Source organism: Pleuronectes platessa, chromosome 3, assembly GCF_947347685.1.
Source record: "Pleuronectes platessa chromosome 3, fPlePla1.1, whole genome shotgun sequence".
In the NCBI taxonomy this organism is placed as follows: domain Eukaryota; kingdom Metazoa; phylum Chordata; class Actinopteri; order Pleuronectiformes; family Pleuronectidae; genus Pleuronectes; species Pleuronectes platessa.
The window spans coordinates 10115238-10138219 of NC_070628.1; the positions used below are offsets into that span (position 1 = coordinate 10115238).

Below are 22982 nucleotides of genomic sequence, written 5' to 3' on the forward strand. Positions count from 1 at the left end.
GAAGGCTCACATTCACGCAAACGCACACACACACACACACTTGAGCCAGCAAAGAAACTCGCTCACTGGAGTAACCAACTGATGACCGGCATTTGTTGTGTTGGTGGGGATTGTAGCAGAGGGTGTGCTGCTGCCACTGTTGTTGACAGCTATTAAAACACAGCGAGATTGGGCTCCTGCTTTAAAGAAGGAGTAAGAGAAGACAACATATAGATTTTTCTTGTCAGGGGCACCCCTCCTCCCCATCACACTGACCTTAACAGCGAGGGCGATGGAGAAAACACTTTCAACAGGCAGGACAAACAGAGGTGGAAGGAGAGCAAGGGAAGAGAGCGAGGCAGCTGAAGGAAATATGGGAGGGAAAAAAGAGAGAGAACAGTGAAATTATAAAGAGAAGAAAGTGAAAAAGCACAGCAAAATGGAAAGTGAAAGGAAGAGCGCAGGACAGGTTTCTGCTTGAGTGGCCAGGGCTAGGGAGAGTTGTCGAGTGCTTTCTGAAGGGAAGGAGCTTGTTTACTGCTGATATGACACGGCTGCCCTGCAGAGAGGGAAATGCGAGCCCTCAGCCCTGTTATTATTAACAAGGACAAAGAGAACAGAGACAGCACACAAACAGGCACCGGACCCACAACGGGAGTGCGCACACTGATACATGTTCACACTGCCAATGTGACAAGTATGGATTTTCCCTAGTGCAGATTATTCACAGAGGACATCTGCAAGACATCCTCGGCCCCTTCAAGCAGCCCCCAACCTCTCAAAAAGAAGGCTCTAATGAAAGGGGCCAGTCCGGGGCAGTGTTAACTGGTGGTGCTAGGAGCTGGGGGAGGACAAGGAAGAGTTCGGGCTGACTGATGGAGGGGCTGGATGGAGCAAGTGGCAGGGCATTAGCCACATCATGGCTTCCCAGGCCCCTTATAGATCTTCCCCTGGGCAGCTCAGCTCTGGTCATCAGGCCACAGACCCTTGCCCACAGATCGATACACCCCCCTACTCAGCCAGCATACACATCTGTGGACGTTCTCAAGCTGAAAAATAATTACACAGCAAGAGCTACTGTTTACTTGAAAGTGTGCGGAAGGGGGGGAGGAGGCCATTATTAGAAGAATTGTTTGTTTGTCTGCTGCTGCTTGCTGCTGAGGTCAACGTGTCAATGGTTGGTGTACCCAATTTGAAAGGCATTCTATTGGAAAGACTTGGATTGGATCAAGTGAAGAACAATGGACTGGACAGAGTGAAATACTGTACTGCAAGTGGCTGGAGGTGAGGTCTTAACTGCAGCTGGTGGAGGGCATGTTGCTCAATGCCAGATCCAAGCAAAAGGCATAACCCCCAAATAATACTTTGAACTAATGCCCTCGTTAATGTGGTCAAAGATGTGAGTTGGCAATCAGGATTCCTCCTGTGCATACCTTTACTAAATGCCCCTCAACCGGCAGACACCTAAATGGCACCATTAACTAAGACAGTCAAGCGTGTCATCTGAGTCTATTGAGCATTACCATCTGACTAGGCGTCTGCTAGTGATGTAATTCACACACTTCAGATCTGACAAGAAAATTATGCCTAATGTGTTCCTGGGACTATGTTCAAAGGATGGTGACCTCTGCATAATCACTCCCTCAGTGGTCAGTCTAAAAATGGAAAGGATAAAGACAGGCAACAAGCTTTAGGGGGAAGACTGAACAAATAAGACAATGGCCGTGAAAAACGTGATCTAAAGGCATAAAATAAGAGAGGGAAGGTCACATTTTGAGACCTTAATAGAAACATTGGAGGAGAAAGGACAAATTGGGGTCTTTTTCTGGCAGGGAGTGTGAGAGAGAAAAGAAAAACATGGACAGACGTCATAGAGCATGTGAAGGTTAAAGGGCTAATAAAGATTATTCGTTTAAGGTATATAAAAAAAAGACCTGCTGCATCCATTTTCACCAGAGTAGCTTGTCTCCTGCTGCTTCACTGTCTACGCACTCTGTTGGTGTGTCTGTATGAATCTTTTTGTTAACCTTTGTGGGAACCAACGACAACTCATGGGGACCAAAGACTGGTCCTGATGAGTTCGGGTTAGAGGTAAGGTGTGATTGTATGTAAGGTGAAGGTTAGGGTTACATATAAATTGGTTATGGGGTAGGGTTTGTGCTAGGATGGCAACCTTGAACAGAGGTCAATGTCCTAACAGTGATAACTGTGCAAACATGTCTTCTGTGGTTGTGTGGACAAATTTAGGGTTGAAGCCAGTCTCTTCATAACTACAGAAAGACTTGTGTGTGTGTGTGTGTGTGTGTGTGTGTGTGTGTGTGTGTGTGTGTGTGGGTGTGTTTGTGAGTATAATACACTGTAAAGGAAGGTCATGGAGGAGGCAGTGACAGCAGAAGAGGAATTGAACCCTTTGGAGACCACGACTGCTGAAGTGCTGCAGACTGATTACAACCCAGTTGTTGATAGCAGCAATCATATGTGAGATAGTGGCCACAGGAATAAGCGGCTCCATTAGACCCATATGATGCTCTGACCTATCAGCGTATCAGCTGGACACTGCTGTGCCATTCAGCAAACTATATCTTTGAGTAGTTAAAATTCAATGGCAGTCACCAGCCACTGGCATGTGCGGAAACCTGAGAGAGAAGATCGAGACAGAAAAAGGCAAAGAAGCTGATATTGGCTGAAAGACATTAGCCTCAAAGAAGAGTGAGGGATAAACAGATTAGTGTAGACAAAAGAAAAGGAGAGGTATTAATCTATTTTAGCAACTAGTTACCTTCAGTTGCAGCAGCTCCTCAAGGTCTTGAACCCTGTGTTCTGCTCTTCCTCTCCTCCCACTATCATAGTCAGCACTGCTGGCTGGGGACAGGGACCTGGACCGCTGCACAGGTGCACTCTGGGACAGGTGAGCAAAGGAGCACTGGGGTGAGAACTTGTGCTCACAACAATTAACATCTGTAGAAGCACTGAGTGACTGCCAATAATGGAATAACCAGTTCATTCCATTTCCCTTTCACCTTGAGGAAAACATGCACATTGTCTTCTTCAGTACACACGTATGCACATTCAAACAAACATGCTACCAGAGGAATAAAGCAAGCTGGAGCAGCAGTCTGCAGAAACTGAAAGGGGGAGGCTAACTTTGTGTGTGTGTGTGTGTGTGTGTGTGTGTGTGTGTGTGTGTGTGTGTGTGTGTGTGTGTGTGTGTGTGTGTGTGTGTGTGTGTGTGTGCGCGCGCGCTTGGGAGCGGGAGTTGCAAGCTGAGAGCTGCAAAGGTTTCTCCCTGCGACTGGCTAATGAGTATGTTCATTTCCATTTACATTGTTTCTTTGACAATAATGATGTCCCATTAGGGGAGACTAAAGGGGCTATAGATTCCAGAATGTGCTGGGCTTCATTACAAGAGGTGGGCAGGGAGGCCGCTCTAATTGCTCTACTAGGGGCCTCCAGGTTACACTTGATAGGACAACTGGAAGAGGTGCCGATTAGGAGGGGGGAGTGCAGTTTGCTAGCCAGCCTCTTCGGTGGAAAGAAGTCGAGAAGGGCTGGGACCATGCTGTAGAAAAGCAGTGGGAACAATATGCTAGTGGAATATGAATATGAGAGGATGGGAGGCCCCCTGTGGTGCCAAGCAGGGCTGACCAGATGGCAGGCTAAAATATGCAATACGACTAAATACACAGCAGTCCTTGGGCAGGCGCGAAAGAGGAGTCCAGGAGGAGGAGGTGTAGGGAAAAAGTTTAAGATAGGATGGTCGATCAATACTAGCCCCTCCCTTTAAAAGTACGTTCTGGTGGCTATTACAATATTTGTTGTCTATTACAGTTATAAAACTACAAACTTCCGCACTGCTTGATTTGACAACAGCTGTGGTTGCTGGAGGTAATGGCAGGTGTATTTTAATAATACAGGTCCCAGTGCTCCATGTTTCTGACAATGGCGGCAGAAATCATATCTGAAGGGCCTACTGTCGACGTTGATGAGTACAAATGAATTCTAAATAAAACTGAACTCACGATCAAGTGTTGTTGTAAAATGGTGACGTGAAATGAATACATGTAATTGCTCAATCCTGCAGAGCAAAACAGTAACGATGAAATACTGTACATTTAATAGCAAAGGCAGAACATTTTTACATTCCAACATTTTTACAACATCAAGAACATATTTATGTCATTAATGAAAATAGTCTAGTTTTATCACTACAACCTGCATATTTGTAAAAATCATTTGTACAGAAACTGACATGTTCCTGTGTTTGGGAATGTGCCCCGGGGCTACAGTTGACTCCAGTGACCTGATGTGCCCAGTTCTGCTTTCACGCCTGCATGTCTGCCAACCATGTGTTCTAACTCAGCCTTAATGACTCTATGTAACTAATTAGCAGATTGATCTGCATATTCCTGAAGAGTGTAAGGCCAACTGGCTTAGCTTGTGTGTACATGGGGGAAGCACAGGGGCCAAAAAGGGAATCCAAAGCCGATCGGTGTCCAGGAATTAGAGTAAAGATGACCAACTATGAAGTACGACTTATTGAAGAAGTTCTAAATAGGTTTTCCAGGTAGAAATACATTTAGTGGAGATTATTATTACTCAATAATGAGCTGAATATTCTTAAATCCCGCCTCCTCTCTAGGTGAGAACCAGAGCAGAGAAACTGTGTGTGTTTGTCTGAAGGGGTACAGGGGAGGATGACATGGTGACACTGACAAATGATGGAGATTTGCTGCAGATGTTCTCTCTGGTCCAGTTGCACGGCGGTCTGCAGTCCAGAAAACACATGAGTGCCGTCTGTTTGTGAGGTATCCTCTATGCTGTGACATTGTTGGTAATGTTCCATGAGACAGGCCCGAAAGATAAAAAGCAGAGAACAAAAGGCAAAGAAAGATGTGCCCGCTGTCTACCTCAGCTCGGCAGCTGGTTGGCGGCCATGACCTGACCTGCACATCACACCCTGTAATGACTCTGTAAACATGACAGTGCAATGCAGATGGAGGAGCACAGGGCAGAGACGGGAGAGGCCGGTATCTAAACAGAGTCTGTGCGTATGCCAGAGTAAAACTCTTATTTACTGAGGGGTCAGTGTCAACGGTTGTGTAGCAAAGAAGAAACATTTCTTCGCCTGCCTCCCTCCCTCCTCCTTTCACATCTCCGCCACCCTCTCTCCCTCCATCTCCCAGAGAGAGAGAGGGGTCACTGTCATCAATGGGCCTCTTTATGATTGCAGCGGCATGTCATGTGTGTGTCTGGAGCTCTCAAAGCTGAACTTGTTTGGGTTCTCAGATGAAAAGGAATGTTGTACAAATGCACACGAGCGCAGGACAAGAAGGATTCATACTTACTGTAGATAGACAAACTTAGACTGACACACACACACACACAAAGCAAATGTACATCAAATGTGTTGCCCATACAAAACTGTTAAAAGGAGCAAAATAATTCTGAAGACCAACAGATACAGATACTTTAAAGAGCCAGTAACCTGAGAGCTGAATGTTCTAGGTAAACAACGAGGTACAAACAAATAATGTCTCGATTCGAATATAATAGACTTAACTTTTCCTGAATCATTTATAGACAAATTAACTTTTATTAATTCTTTGAAATCAGGTTTCCCAAATCCAAGTGAACTTTCATCACTCAAATCCAGAGACATTCTTTTTATGACAAAAACACAGCACCTGATTTTCACCTCCAGTGTGTAACAAACTCCGAGTCATGCACCACTGTGACTGCTCGTCACCTCAGCCAATAATCACATCACTTAAGGGCACTAACTGAAAGAGCTGCAAATTGTGCCCTAGGTGGCAGCAATAGGATGCACAGAGGGCTCGTTTCATCAGCTTTTGACCTTGCAGTTTGGTATTATTGTTTGAATAGAGCGCAGCCGGTTTATGGCTTCTATGGAACATCATCATACTTGGACAAAGAGAAGCTCACAGCAACTACTGCATAAAACGTTCACGTGTTTCTATGAACGCAAGTTTAGACTTGACGTTGTTAAAGGTAGACGTATGTGAAAAGTTGGTAAATTAAGTGACAAAGACCCTAAGTAAGCAACACTTACTGTAAACATCCCCTTGGTGACATAGTAGAAGCTGTCCACACCAATTTGTTTGGGAAGATCAACAGCCAATGAGGTAGATATATAGGATATATTACTACATGTCAGCCGGATATATTAAAATGTGCAATTTTGATTAAATCTCTGTGGGCTCTACGCTGGCCAAGCTCCTGCCATATGATCATGCGGCAGCATCAAATTGTAATTTTTAAATGTAAAGTACGTATGCAACAGATGTGTGTGTGGTCAGGGGGGAAAAACTACAATATCACATCTAGTGAAGCCTGTCAAGACGGAACAGGGACGTACTCATTTACAGACTTTTCACTATAATAGTGCCCCATGCTGAGCCCAAGTAATGAGAAGTAGGATAAGTGAGCCTCATCATTTTATATACACAGAAAGGGTAAGGGTGACGAAAAAGTCCAAAATGCTAAATTCCAGAAAAGTGACTATACTGTGGTTGTCTTAATTTCTTAGACCTTTGAGATCTAGTTAAGTTTAGTTTTGACTTGAAAAGGACAATACAGGCACACTGCATTCAAGACACTGGTTTACACTTTTATAAATCCCATTAAGCTTAATGTTATCATTCAGTGCAATAAAGGTATGAAAAATGTTTTACATATAAATCAATTAGAATCCCTCTGTGAGGTAAAACTATCGACACCAGGATAAAAAATATGTGTTATCAACAGCCAGATTGTGTATATGTGCGTGTCCTAAGGCAAGCATAGCAGTGCCTACAAAAAAGGGAAGCACATCAAATTAAATTAATACAATTTATCTATTTCTTTGCATTAGTTTTTATATTCTGTAAAAAAATAATTACATCACATGTATAAACGGCCTATTAGAAGCACGTCTACTGGAGCTATAATGAGGACGGTGCTGTTAATCAAACAATGTGTCTTAAGGCCAGTTTTACAGTGAGTGAGGCCATCTAGAAACTAACCTGCCAAACTTATGAGTGGAATACTGAGAAGATCAAAAGCTTCTTTTTTGTTCATAATGTTCTGCTGAAGCGGTAAATTAGCCAGGACCTGAGCCCAAGGCATGCGTGAAACCAGCAGCACACGCCGGCCTGGTCACAGTAGGAGGGGCATCTGTGTGTGTTGTGGAGTTCAGGACAAAGGTTGGCAAAGCCAGGGTCTGGTATATCACATGATTCTCTACAGATCATTTCCTTCGTAGCCCCTCTTTGTAGCTTTGATCTAATCGTAGCAAAGTAGTGATGGATAAGCGTGGGCATGTTAGCCCCACATGCTGTCTTTGACATAATTAGCAGTTGTATGTGCGCTAATCTACCTGATGTCTTTTTAGGGAGCTGGTGGATCTGCGTTGTAGGCTCTTGTCCTCTGGCCTGGGATCTGTGCCTGGGTTGGAGCTCTGGTCAGAGGGGCTACAACTCTGAGCTACGGCATGAGCCTGCTCTGACACCACTGCCTGTAAGGAGGGAAAAACAAAAAGATGTGAGAACAAAGGAAAGGTAGAATGATGCAAGAATGTCTGAATCCAAAGTTACATGAGCACATGCAAAAGAACATGTATACAAGTTGTATGTGTTGACATGTGAGAATGACTGAACAGTCATTTGAAGCTTTGTTTAGAGAACACTCAAGAGAATAAAGTTTTCATTTGGTTAAGGACTTAATAGTCAATAATGATACATCATTGTGACATGTCAAAATATCTTTGTCTGTTTTTTCTCAATGAAGAAGTTATATACTGGTTGTGGACCATCATTCAAAACCGGAAACTCAGGAAGCAAAATAGAAAAAATGTTCTCACTCAAAATACGTATTAAGTGTGTGGAACACAATGTACTGGTAAATTAACTTATTATTAATATTGCCAAAACCAAAAAAGAATGCAGATAATTCGGATAAAATTGTTCAAATACAAATTTTGGTTAGGCGAGGTGGAGTTAAGACAACTTGGTTTTGTTTAGCAATCTAAAAGATAGAAAAAAGAAAATATCATTTTTGTGAAATCAAAGAAAAAAGCCAAGTTTTTCTACTTTATGATCACAAATTAAAGTATACATGGTGTAATCTATAGGAGACACAGAGAGACTGTTAGCCCGGATACAATAGTAATAGTCCATAATGCAATGTTATGAGCTCTGGACCAATGCAACAAAAAAATCGACAGTGTCAAAGTGTTTGGTTGAGCGGAGTGCAGCTTTCATACTGGATGTCTAAGTTACATTTCCATAAACTGAAGTCAACAAACAGATGTGTCATGTGGAGGTTGGGCAGCACATCCACCACCAATAACATTGTTGGTTAGTGTGTGGTGTGTTGTGTGTTATCATGGCCCATCTATTTATCAGTGTCTATTATCAGGGTCTGGCAGCACCTGCACACCTCAGCACACAGCAGGGACAACCCAAAACGAACTGAAGAGGACCAGGATACAGCAGAGGGCCGACACAGGGAGAAGCACGTGGTGATGTACACATTCTTAAAATGAATCCATGCAAGTAGGGATTTTGTAATGTCCATGTCAGCCATATGTGACATTCAATCTTTACACTTCAACAGATCCTTCATGATGTTTATAGTGACTTGGTTGTTTTTAAAGGGACAGTATATGTTTAGCTTTACACACGCAATCACTGAAAAGTAAGATGACACATTTTACGTGAAACTTCGTTAATGTCTTTATCTTGATGTTAACACGCACCCACATACCTCTTGACTCCATCACCTCACTGCACATTTACACCTTTCTTTTCTTAAATCCTTGATATAAAGGTGTGAAACACTCGGAGACAAAAAAACAACCTCACCTGCTGCTATCAAGTGCGTTTTCTACACAACACATCAAACTGAAGGCTTTTGACAAATAGAGGCATTCACAACTGTGCTGTACCGGGAGGCCAGGTAAGTGAGGAAAACTGCACAGGATGTCATCACCTTTTTTCCAACAAGTTCTGATTGCATTATCAGAAACCTGGCATCTGGGCGTGACCTTGTTAACTGCCAGGGTAATCAACTTTAACCAAAGGGGAGGAGAGGGGATGATAAATTATTAGTGAGGAAGATTTTGTTCATGTTTTATTAAATTGGCCTGTCAAACGGGGTTGGTCAAATTATCTGGGGCCTCGTTTATTGGAGGCCGGCCATATTGGCGCATCTGTTACAATTATTTATAATTTCCAGGCAGTCAGGAGGACGGGCTGGGTTTTTCGGCATCAGCCACATAAAGCAATTTAGAAATTAACCGAAGTGGGAGTGTCGGAGTTATTTTTCTCTCGCAATCTTTCTCATCCCAATCCTAAAATTTCATCCAGCAAAAAACTGGAAAACTGCAGAAAAGGTGTAAAAAGGGAAACCATAAACAAATTACAAGCAGCTTAGTAAAGGCAACAGACAGGGAGAGAGCGCGTGAGATTGAAAGAGAAGAAAAGAGCATGCGGGGGCTGTGAAAAAAGAGCAAGAGATAGGGGGGGGGGGGGAGCTGGGGGAGGGAAGGAGCAAAAAAAAAAAGAGAAAAACCAGTCTTGGTAATTACTGAACACGATTAGGTTCTTGGGGGAACTTGTCTGGCACTCGCGGCCCTTGCTGGTGAGGATGCGGCAGGCAGGACCATATGGAGCGAGGCTTGTGATTGTGCTCCCTGAAGCTCGTGACCCGTCTGCTGCCGAGCCCTTGAGCTGAATGTGAAATGAGACTTGCCAGGCCTAATGTTCTACACATGCACCATTTATGCCACAAAACAAATCTGATCACTGTTAATTATGGAGCAGCTATAATCAGGAGGGGCCCCTCAAACACACACACACACACACACACACACACACACACACACACACACACACACACACACACACACACACACACACACACACACACACACACACACACACACACACACACACACACACACACACACACACACACACACACACACACACACACACACACACACACACACAGGCACACCGAAATACATACTTACACAATCACATTTGCACACATCTGCAGAGGGACAGGGTTTGTGAAAGTGATCTGATAGGCTTGAGAAGTGAGGAGGTGCACCCCCCCCCCTCTTCCAACAGGCCAAGTGCACTTTGTATTCAAGATGATGATTCTTCAAAAAATGTGTGTGCATATATGTATGAGCGTGTGTGTTAACTGGTAGCGCAGTGGAGAGGGACTTCATAGAAGGACAGTGCAAAGGGAGTAGGATGCAGAGTATGTGCATGTGCGTCCGTGCTCACGTGTGTGTGTGTGTGTGTGTGTGTGTGTGTGTGTGTGTGTGTGTGTGTGAGCCCTGCGTCCTCCCACACAGCCTGTTTGACCCGGGTGTATGTGCTTGAACGAGTGAGTGCGTGTATCTGCAGCGGCACATGGCTGTGCTTCATTAATGAGGCGAGCTGCACTACGCAGAGGTTCTCATCTAATGAGAGCAGTTGAGCTGGTAAAACACACCGCTGGAGTCCATGTCATTAGTATGTTTCTGGCCCCGGACATGGCCCGGCTCCAAATACGCACACTCACACACAAACTAATGTTGACAACACTATTTACCAGTAACACATACACACACACAGCATACGCAAGATGAATGGATGACAAAAGTAACAATTTGTATTTGACAAAATTGCTCTCTATTTTCAAGCATTTTTTAAAATTCATTATAACGTATAATGTTTTTCAAATAATGAGGTTTAATGATGTACCTGAGTTGAAGAGGTGTATGTAAATGCAAGCAGCAGGTTGCAAGACGTTTTAACATGCTTTTAGAGAGGTCCTGACAGGAGAGCTGACGGGGAGGCAGTCCCGATGGAAAACAAATGTTCACAGTCAAAATAAGATCGAAGAGAAAACAGCTCCAAAATTTCTGATAAAAGCTTTTCAAAAATGTTGTTGTGAAAAGAAGCGGAGAAGACTTTAAGTACACGCACAATAAATATCTTGTACATGCTTCTTTCGACTGATATTTCCTTTATCCTTCTGCAGTTCAAGGTCATAGCCACTAAAAAGTGGAGCTTTTAAAAAAAATCAAACAAGAGGAACCTTTGTCTGTTTGCTTATTCGAAAAATGTATTCCCTTGCAGCATTATGGGTGTCCTCGTTTTCACTTGACGGTTGATATTAATGATGATGATGATCAAAAGAAACGTCTCACCTAAGCCAAATGTGACCCGGCAAAACGGTGGGTGTATTTGTGCACTTTAATTATACATCTAAAAGTGTTTATGTTGGTAACATAAATAACAAGGGAGAAGCTGAGACCATCTGAACAAGCTGAGGGAGATGCACAAAAAAAGGCTTCAATCAATTTACTTGAAAAAAAAAGAAAAAAGCTTGGTCCTCTTGGGAAATGTTGCTTTTGTGCTTAAGGTAATAATCGTTTGAAGAACTCTTATGTGTAATATAGATTGTGTGCATCATATGCTACAAATTTCAATTTAATGCTATTTTCAAAGAAAGGTGATGATACATGTGCACAATTCTTTAGGGAGCGGCACAGTGGGTGGGGTAGCTGGGCATAGTAAGAGGTCATAGTGAGAGTGAGAGTAATTGATTGTGTGAAAATAAGACATATTCAAAGAAGATGGAGAGCACTTACAACATTATTGTCTCTTTTCTAATCAAGAGCCATTACAGTTTCATAGTGTCAGAACAAAAAAAAAAAGTCAACCTTGCGCCTAAAGCAGCTAAACAGAATGAAGCCATCATTAAATCATATTTACACATGTAGAAATCTCTGCTGTGATAAAAAAAACAATGTTTCAGATTAAGTTTCAGTAAACATTTTAGAGATAAAATGGTGGCTCGCACAGAAATTTAGATTGAACTTTTCTGGAGAGAGCAAACAAGCCTAATTTTCCCTTTCCAGTGATGATGAGAAAGTAACCGGGGCTTTGAATGACTGCCCACACAATTAACAACTTACCACTCATTTACAGTGGTGAAGCTTCCAGAAAGCCTGAGGTCAGCTACGGTTTCTAATGTTGGTCTTTAATCACAGCACAGCTCTGACAGTAGCCAAACACCCAACTATTAGACATACAATCATGCAGTTAGGGAAGAGTCATAAATGATTAAATGAGCAGTCGAGGTTGTGTTTTTTTGTCCACTAATGAGGGATCTACCCTGCCTATAAAGTGTAATGTCACCACCCAACCTGGCAACCCAAACCTCTGAAGCCTGGCAGTTTGCTCAGACTGCATCACATGCTGTTTAGAGCAAACACACACAGACACATATATAATACAGAAAACACCTGAAAATACAGGACAGGTTCAGTTGTTAGAGTTGTTGGCAAAACGTATAAGTTATTTAGAATTTAAAAATTAAGAATTTTCTTTTTTAATTAAGTTGTAAACACTAAATGATGAATCATAAAAACAATCAGTAGTTTAAATCAATCATATGAAATTACTATTAATTAAGACCTACATGTGATTAGGTTTTTCTGTGGGAAAATACTCAAGTTCAGTCAGCTACTGGCTCTACTATCACTTTGTTGCACAACTGGACAGGTTGTTTTTTATATATTCTTGTTTGATTTTTTACATACACATATAGATTTAGTTTATATTCTTTAAGCCAAAATATATATTTTTTTAATGTTTATATATGTGTGCTGATTTTCTTTAGATGCCCAGATTTCCCTCATGGTCAATTAAGTATTTATCGCCCCTATCTATTTATCTATTTATCTACTTATCTATTCATCTAAAAAACAAACCAACGTCCATTTCTGAATTAAATTTAATGTGGTTGTGAGGTTTGTTGATACAGGAGGTAAGAGACTGTAAAAATAAAAAAATGAAATAACCCCACGCACAGCATTGTTCATTTTAACAGGCATGAAGAACAGTTCCGTTCACCAACACTGTTCATGTATGTTAAAGCCTTTGTAAGGTCTCATTAAGCTTCCTGTGAAGAATTAACTTGGCATGAGACAGGAGAGTACCGACATTCAATCTTTGTGCACAGCATGAAGTATACACACAATGGGTGTTATTCCTCTCACCCACCCTCCACTTTTATTCCCCCCTCCAAACCACTGCGGGAGGGGTGTTCAAAGCCGTCGCTCTGGTCTATATTCAAATGAGCGCTGCGTCTCTCCCCTGTGCTCCCGTAGCGATCAGCACTTTGATCACCTCCAATGGTAACTTCCACCAAAACATTTAAAATTAAAATCAAATCTGCCTTAACAACCTGCGCATTAGAATTTAACAGGTGTTCGGGAGAAAGTTGTTACAGAATTTGCGATTATGTGCTCGGAAACACACACCTTTAGTCAAACACACGCCGGTGCAGACACACGCGTACACACATACGCACAACCTGTCAGTGAAATTACAGAGTGGGAAACAGAAAGCCCTCCTGACTGAACGCTATACCTTGGGATACTTGATCTGTTCACTTTGATGTGGAAGAAAGTTAAAAGTTATAGAAACAAATCAGCCAGACAGGAGCTACATGTGTTCAGTAAACAAAGCTTAATATTCATTCTGATCACAGGATAAATAAATCATATTTTTGTTATTACATCTCAAACCATTTTTTATTCTGACCTGGCTGTGGAAGAGAGTGAAGGTGAAGTTTGCACACACACACACATACACACACACACACACACACACTACACTACATTCATGTATGTATGCATGCATGCCCACTCTACACACACACACAACGTCTCTAAATGTAGTATTAATTACTGGAGGAACACTGCAGTCCTGAATTTAATTACTGACTAAATGATCCATTTATACTTCACAGCTGGTTAAATTAAAAGGGTTAAGTGAGACAGGGCGATTGTAACTCACTTAATATTTGAGCTGATATCTTGTAGCTTCCGCAGTCTGGGAACAGCACTGTCAGAAAATATCAACTAATCAAATTAAACAGTTGAAGTCTCTGGCGCCAAATAAATTACTGAACTGCTGCAAAAAATATATATAATCACCTGAGTTGTTTTACCTGCAATCAGCCGCAGTATAAACTGAAGTGAAAGTCATGCTGCAGAACAGACTGAGTCTAGTTAGAACTAGTGGCTCAAGTGTACAAGATATTAGATACCTGTTAGTATTCTCCACCCAGTCTTTGACACTGTGTGGTCCGAGAAGCACCGATCACCATGTCATTAGGAGTTATTAAAGGACACTTAAATTGTGGCAGCACCATTAAATGTATGCTTCAGCCTCTACCGCCTTGGGGTGACCGTTCAAAGGTAGAGAGCTGAAGTCAAACCCCTGCTGACTGACAGATGTAGAACTGGAACTCAAACAGCATCTTCAAGAACATTACCCGGCTCCAATTAAAGCACCTTTCTCCACCTCTTAGCTGTCTTAACTGCTATGTGACCGGACTTCCAGGTACTTGAGTGGGAGGAAAGAGGGAGAAGGTGGATGAAGAAAGTCAGCGGGTGCATGTGTTCCTAGGACCGGGAATGAGGGGAAGATCAGATAGCTGACATGAAAGACACTGCTGCTAAGAGAGATGGACAGATCAAAGGTGAACTGGAGTGATATCAAGAGAGTGATTCTCAGTATAAGACCACCACCACAGGCCATGGTGGGGCTTATCATTTATTGCTGCACCTACTTATCCACCTACATTTTCAGTTTCTATACCTTAGGACGATTAGACACCAGCTCTTGACGATTGACCAAAGCACCATGGTTTAATGCGGGTATCGTGTAAGAAACAAAATATAGGTATAATAAGCAGGGAATAATAAGCCTACTGGAGTTTGTTGCAAAAACCCACACAAGTGCAAATCAGAGTTCAACAACTGCAGCAGAGCACTTCTTAGCCTGGAGTTGCAATGCACTAGGTAAACTCTAATGAATAGGAGAGGGTGACCAATGAGAGGAGTGCTTACCTTAAAGTTAGTTTGTCTGTTGGTTGAGGAGTTAGTTGTTGTCTGCTGAGCCTGTAGCTGCTGTTGTTGCTGCTCCAGTTGTGTTTGCTCCTGCTCCTGCTGTTGAAGCTGGGCCTGGAGTTGCAGGATGTGTTGGTCTCTCTGAGCCAGTCGGCTGCCCAGCTCCTGGTGACTCTGACGGAGCTTGGCCTCGCTGGACACGAGGGCCTGGTAGCATTGACTCAACTCCTTGTACAGCTGTCAACAAGCACAAATAAAGACGGACAGGTTGGTAAAACTGACATAGGGCAGGAGGGGATGTAACGAGGTAAAATAATAGGTCAGATCAACTAGAAGTAGGACGTCAAATATGCCATATTTAGGGTACAGACATTTTCCAGATTGTGTATTTCATATACGACGAACACCCGCAACAGATGCTTTCATTACAACAGAAAAATCCAGTGCCTGTCTGAAAGAGGCTTTAGGGGAAGATGAAACAAAGTCCCACATGTCAAGAGCAAAAAATGATATTTTGAAATACAACAAATACTTAAAAAAATAAGATATTGGTGAGTGAAACCAAAATGTTCATTAATATTTTATGACTTATACTTGCTCCAAGCCTCTGCCAGTGCTCCCCACCTTTTTTAGGTCTGTGGATGGCACAGAGGAACAGTCATCCGACAGAAGGGTGATAGGTTAAGAACATATTCACTAGTAACAGGATACTGTGGGAAAAGTCCTTATTTTCTGGCACCAGTAAAATAATTGTAGGTTACAGTGAGCCTGGACATAAATCACCACAGCGGGTGAGGCATGAGTGGAGCGCAACAAAGTGGTTATAATAATGACGAGTTTGAGGTTTGGCTTGTGTATGTGCATGTGTGAGTAGTACCCTCTGGTAGGACGTGGTGTCAGCAGTGTGCGCCTCTTCTTGGTTCCTCAGGACTCTCTGTGTGTCGAGGTTGAGTCCTTCCAGTTGCTTGATCAGATGGCTCTGCTCTGCTGCATGGTTTGAGCTCTGTCTGTACAGAGTCTGCACTTCTGCAAACTCACGTCTATACACACAAACATTTACAGAATACATATTGCATTTGCACGAGAGAAGTGATGTCCTTGATAATAATCAATACACTGAAAAAAATGAGTCAAGCAAGAGAACCTTTTGGAAGTATCTGAAGTCACCCATAAATGTGCCTTGAAATATGATTTGATTTTAAGCTAAATTACAGCAAATTACGAACAGTCCATTTAAACTAATGACAGTATGTATCTTTGTTCATATTGAATCCACCATTCAAACAACCACAATGTAGGTTTGACAAAAATATTAAACCCCAAGGCTAAAACAAAAGATAACTGAAGTCAGGATTTAACAAACCTGGAGTCAACTCAATGAACACAGATTGGAGGTGAGGATTAGAGCCACTCAAGCGTTGAGAGTTTGTCTATCCACAAGAAACTTCTGCTCATGTGACTCATGCCTTGCAAAGATTTCAGAAGACTGATGATCAAAAACTGTTGATTTTCATACAGGTTGAGAGGGTCACAAAGATTTTAGAGACCAGTCGACAGTTTGACAAACTGAATTTAGTTCTGTGGCTACTCTGACTACAAGTTAAGATGACTCTGATGGCACAAAGCAGAAACTCAAAAAAAGTCCAGAGAAACAGCTACAGGTTTTAAGGGATCACTGAAGCTGGTTAAAACCTCTAACCTGTTTATGAGTCAACCATAGACAAGTCATGGTGCATGGTTGCACGGAGCATGGCTCCCAAAGCAAGACACCACAAAGGAAACCTCTGCTCTACAAAAATCAGGGCACGCCTGAAGTTTTCCAAAGACAGATTGAGATTCTATAAAACTACAGGGAAAATATTTTGTGGGCTGATGAAATTCAGGTTAAACCGTTTGGGAAGATTACACAGCACTAAATATGGCATAAAAAGGTCACTGCATACCAACATGAAAACATTATCCCAGTAGTTAAATAAAGTGGAGGGAGCATTATGATTTGGCACTGTTTTGACTGCCTCTAGAACTGGACGGTTAAAAATCATGGAGGGAAAAATGAATTCCCAAAGATTTTCAGATGTTAATGTCAAAGTGGCTACCCACCAGCTGGGGCTTGGTGATGACTGCAGGACAATGACATTAAGTTAATTTTCTGATTTGTTTTGTGTCCCATAGAATTAGCACAAAGTGCTCTCTAACATTTGAGGACATCTTTAATCACGTAGCTAAAAACCTTGGTTGGTCTCTGGACGTGGTGTGACTGACACATCTGAGCACCTCTGGCATTAAAACAGGAAAGTAGTTAAAAAAGGTTGAGATTACCACTAAGGCTCGGACGGTTCTCACAGTTTTTATCATATCGACTAAAGCTTAGCCAAAGCCTTCCCTGTTTCCCTTTTCTCCCTCTTTTAAAGCATATCCACTATGCAGGGCTTATCAAGTGGCTTTAGGTGAGCCAGAGTGGAAGAGATCTGTGTCACCCCCAAGCCTCACGGCGTAGAGTGATATACGAGCTGCAGCAAACAGCAACCCACAAGAGGTGATGTATACGCATATGCCTTCACAGGACAGACTGATACTTTAACTACTGAACTGGTCCCAGAAATCAATGAGAGACATGAGAACAGCCACTGAAATGTACGGGACAAGGCTTCAGTTGGTAGGGCTCACCGAAGTTGACTGAGTTGCTCTTCTTTCGCTGCCACCTCCCTCTCTTTGGAAGAAACCTGGTCTGCTTGACTGGTACCGTGGCTCTGCACGCTAGACAACTCCTTCCAGGTATTATGTAGCTCCTCCTCCAGCTCCTGATAAACCAGAGTAACGTCAAATATAAAGCACTTACAGGAAAATAAAGGGACAATCTGATTTATTTTGAAGGGTTTTTTATGACATATTCCTCTTGCAAAGACACAGAAAAGCAGACTATCATATCTGACTGATGATGACAAAAGAGGATGAAAGCAGAAGATGATACAGACAAAGAGAGTTACGGGTCACATTATGCGTTTAAATATTAGAAATCTGAAATCAAACACAGGGTTTTGACTGTGTTCATAAAAATAACAAAGAGCCAAGTATAATTTTGCTTCGCATTGAAACCAGATTAAAAAACATGTTGAATAAATTATTTCCTTTTTTATTATGGGATGCAACTAGTGATTATTTTCAGATATCATATTCATTTTGTTTATTTGTGAAAATAATGAAAAATTTCCATCACAAAGAAACAATCTAATTCCACTTCTGACAGCTATATGCACTTACTTAATAGCAATAAATGTATATTTTATTTGCATTTTTATGTCAGCCTGTTGATTGAATCATTTCCTACTTACGTGTTTGTACTGGGTTTACACAGCTTAGTCCACAAGTCACTCTTACATAGAATGTTTCATTTGGAAATAAAATAAAGTGCATCTGTTCGAGTTGCTCTTCTTTCAGCTTGCACTAATGCACATTGGGCTTTGAGCACTGACAGAATGCTTCAGAGCAGATGAGATGTAAACACTGACGAAGAACTGCAGCTGCTGCTATTGTGCTGCTTTCACTCTGAAGCAGGTGTAGACAAGGTGCTAGTGACAGCTTTTCCTTAATAAGAAGAAACCATTAGTGCAGGGCAGATTGCGTTGCATCAAACACACAAAGGTCCCCGAGCCTTGATAGTTTAAATCTAATTAAAAGCAGTATTTCACAGGGCCAGAATCAACCATATGAAAAATTAATTAGCCATTAGTAATTACAAGGAAAGAAATGAAGAAATACCACAGCAGTTAATGTACATAAAACAGCAATTATGCTTGTTTAGGAGCATCAAATTAAAAAAACACATCTTACAACAAACTATGGTTACCCTGCAGTAAAACATGCAATATTTAGAACACACAATATTTAGTTTTTAATGAGACTGTTTGTGTTGTTGATGGACTTTGATCATCTTACATTTCTACATATATGACCAAAATTAAAACATCAAGCACTTTTTTCATTTTCAAATCTCTTGTGTAGTTTAAAACAAGTAGTAAACTATATAATATTTCTACCTAATCTATTTGTTCACTCTAATACTGATGTATTTGTGGATAAATCTTTACTATGTTAATCAAATTGACACAATGTATCCACCTGCACAACCCGTATTCTCCATCTCCATCTTTCAAATCAAAGTATGATTCTAAAACTGAGGAGCAGGTCGAGTGTGTTAGGCTGTGATGGATGTGCATAAAGCCGAGTTGCTGGGCTCCATCCTGTCCGAGTGTAATTACTCTCCAGTCCTGACTTATACAAGACTTTCTGTCTGACTCCATTTCACGCGAGTAGCAGTATGTTTCATAATGATGAGTCTATTAGGACAGACGGAATGTCAGATTCCTCTGTAGCTCCGGTGTCCTGAGACTCTAACAGGACAAATTAATTCTGTAAGGAAATGACAACAGGCGAGAGAAACCTCCTCAAGGACTCTGATTGTGATCTGATTGGTTGAATGTTAAAACAGGGATACAGCTGTCACTGTTAGATCAACTCATGTTCTCAGAGATGGTATTGATGATAAATAATGACGCACATTTGGTCTTGAGTCTTCAGTTGTGGTCATCAGGTGAACAGAAAAAAAGTCTCCCTCGTGTTTAATGATTCATTTTCCTTCCTTTGAATATAGTCTCTACATATTTAAATAATGTGATTTGCTACAGATATATTTTATATTCTCATGCTGAGGAGAGGATGTGAGAGATCACAGAGTTCAAGGTGTGTTCAAGATAAAGGACCTGGCTCTTCCTGTGCAACTTTGAGCGTGGGTGTGTGTGTTTCTTACTTTACTTTGTCAGGGACAGTGCATATTAATAACATTTCGGAAAATATGCTAAACGGACTTGTCCCCCGTGTTCATACCTTGACTCTGGCCTGGGCAGCATCCCTGTGGTCTTGTTGGGTGTCGGCCTGCCTCTCTTTCTCCTCCAGGTCAGCTTGTAGGGCGGCCCAGCGGGAAGTTAATCCCTCTTTCTCCGCCTCTAGAGCCTGCACCACCTGCCGCTCCTCCTCCTCCTTCCTCCTACACTCCGTCTTCATTTCCTGGATAAGGGGTGTGTGTGTGTGTATAAAGAGGAGAGTGGGAGGTCATGAGGGCCAAATAAACAACAGTGACCAAAGGAGAGAAACAAAAAAGTTGCAATTCAAATGGAGAAAATGATAAAAGAAAGACATAGTGATGCAAAAAAGATAAGCAACCCATGGGGCTGAGGCGGAATGAATATGTAAACAGTGGACCGGCTTTGCCACGGGAGCTCCCTGCATGGGCTGCTGTTTGGCCAAGGTCACCTGTACCGTATGACCGGGCCGCGTGGCCATATGTTGGCTAGTGTGGACCGAGCCTTGCTGCAAGAGCTGGGCTCCTGCAGGTACTGGGGCCAGTCTGTCGGCTTTAATGACAGGCTCCTAATGAGAATGGTGCTTGCTGCAAGACCCATTAGACTCAACCCAGGTCTCCTTTGATGCTTTCCCCAACGATTTCACGCCATGAGACCTCACCAAGACTGTGTAAGGACCATTCCTTTATCAATTAATCATAGCCCGGTCCCATCCAAGCATAATTAGGGATAAGCCACACCATCACATGCACACTTTTCACTTTCCCCCACTGAAGCAGTCATTAAGTATTTATCTTAACCAAAGTTAACAACCTGCTTTTCTTTCTCTCCCTCTTCCTCCCTCACACACACACACCATCCAGCTGTTAAGTATTCTCTATTGTCAGTAGCAAGAAATAAAGCTAAAAAACAAAGAAAGGCTTCAGACGGAGCGAGGTTGAGAAGAAGAAACAAACACATGGAGTGTGTTAAAGAGCACTGAGAAATGCTCCCGCTCCTCTAAATGATGCAAATGGCTGTGGCTGTAGCCGACGGGAGGACTTGTTGTGTTCAAAGCCACAGAGAAGAGACTATCCGGCATTGGACCCAGTCTGCCACTGAAAATTTGTGCCACCAACCTTAAGTTCCTGCTCCTTATCGCCGAGTTGTTCACGCAGAGCTGTCAGCTCCTTCTTCATTGAGACACTGTCCTCATTCACTGTCGTCCTCCGCTGCACCAGGTTGTTGATCTCTTGCTGCTGCACTTCCACTTTCTGGCAGAGTGAGAGGAAAAGAGAGGAAAAGAGACAGCGTGACACAGATAGAGAGAAGGAGAGACACAGGTTATATTATCACTTTAAATATTGGGAACCTCAAATCAAAATGAGGTTTTGATTGTAAAAGAAAAACAAATCTAATTATTAATTGGGTAATTTTTATTAGTGGGATACAACTAATGGTTAAATTCGTAATCAAATATTCTGCAGATTATTTTCTTTATAAATGATTAATCTTTAAAGCATCAGAAAATAATGACAAATTATCATCACAATTTCCTTAAACTCAAGTTTACATCATTAAATCTCTTGTAAAGTCAAACTATCCAAAACTCAATGACATCCAGTTTACAAAGATGTGAAGACGATAACGAGCTGCAAATTCAAACGTTTGAGGAACATGAAGTTGAGCCATAAACTAGTTGACATTCTGTTTAGAAATAATACTTAAAACCATTTACCAACTATCAAAACAGCTGCCAATTAATATTTTTGTTTTTATTCCACTCTTCACAGCACCCGCCCACACTCGACAGTAAGGATCTATGTTACACTCGTTTTAATTCTACAATGAATCACAAAACATTGTAAAGAGCAATAATTGTCCATGTTCACCAAACCAGACACCTCCAAATATGATTCAATTATTTTAATGACTACCCAGTTTTGATGCTGGTGTATGTTCACTTCATGATTTTTGGCAGCCACCGTGGCCTGAGCAGGAGGCGGCTGGCCTCTGAACACTGCATCAGCTGGGGTTTGGCGTTGGCTGGTAATCCACGGCCTTCTGTGGGTACACCCTTCTCTCAAATAACACTGTGCTCGGGGATGCAATTAATTGCCATGTTGAGGGAAATCACTCAGAGATATCTAGATAGTGGATTTAGCGCTTCTCGCTACTCCTAGCTCGTCGTGCTAAGAACAGAGGGGCTTTAATAGAGATTTATACTGGAGAGCAGACAATAAATTCAAACGTTGATAATGAGGTAGGCGAGAACAATTTGAAATCCAGTAGTGCTCAATTGATAGAGGAGAAAAAGAGGGGGGTTCCGCCAAGTTAAGAGGTCTAGGACATGAAGATTAGCATTTGAAAATTCCCAATGCAGTTCAAAAATGAAAGCTAATTATGTAACAAAAATGGAAAAGGAGCAGCGAGGGGAAGTGTACAGAGAAAGAGGTGGAATAAAATAAGAAGAGCAAGAAGAAGAAAAAAAAGACATCAAAGTTGGAAAGCTGAGACATTAAGAGGAGTGTGAAATCCTGTGTGGACCCAGTGGACCATCACATCTCCAAAAAAAGAGGAAAAACCAATTAATCACTATTTGGGTATGTATGGCTCAAGACCATGGATGAGATTATGCCTCTCAGCGGGCTGAATGACAGCACAGAGCCGAGTGGTATTAATGAGCGTTTAAAATAGACTGCAAGTTATAATAGCAACAGTTTGAGAAGGAGAACGAGCAAAAGAATGAAAATACGACACGGTTTTCTTTTGAAGCAGATTTGAAAGACATCAGATAAACTGATAAAACATCATGCAAATAGGTTTACACTTGCCGCAGAGGACGTTATTTTCCATAAGATACTAAATAATAAGGCCTTTAAAATAATCATGTTTTATAAATAATGTGTTCTGCAGTAAGGATGTAATATATTTCTCTCGTATGGCAGAGCAATAGACCCAGACATCATCGCATTGCCAGCACAGTCCTATCCAGAGGTTAAACAAATGCAGGCTGGGAGATTTGCTTTCAAGTTGGCTGTCGCAGGCACTAATGCATCCGCCAGACTTGAAAACTGATTCAAGCACATAGCACAGCCAAAACAAGAGGGCCACACCCATCAAGAGGATTATACTATTAAACTTAGAGGAGGTTTCATTCAGATTTGTTTGGAACCTTTGGAAAAAGTCTGCACTTGGTTTCTCAAATTAGAGCTGAAGTACAGTTTGTTGTCATCACACGT

General features: G+C 41.9%; 1 protein-coding gene across 1 annotated transcript in view; it reads right to left on the reverse strand.

Annotated features, from left to right (window-relative positions):
- Nucleotides 1-22982, reverse strand: part of cntln (centlein, centrosomal protein) — an 82071-nt gene that overhangs the window by 51470 nt on the left and 7619 nt on the right. Inside the window, exons 5-11 of the mRNA XM_053419714.1 lie at nt 20880-21014; nt 19787-19966; nt 17570-17703; nt 15780-15942; nt 14903-15139; nt 7355-7492; nt 2759-2878 (exon numbers count right to left, since the gene is read on the reverse strand). Coding sequence (XP_053275689.1) covers nt 2759-2878; nt 7355-7492; nt 14903-15139; nt 15780-15942; nt 17570-17703; nt 19787-19966; nt 20880-21014 — 1107 coding nt within the window. The remainder of the gene's footprint in view (nt 1-2758; nt 2879-7354; nt 7493-14902; nt 15140-15779; nt 15943-17569; nt 17704-19786; nt 19967-20879; nt 21015-22982) is intronic.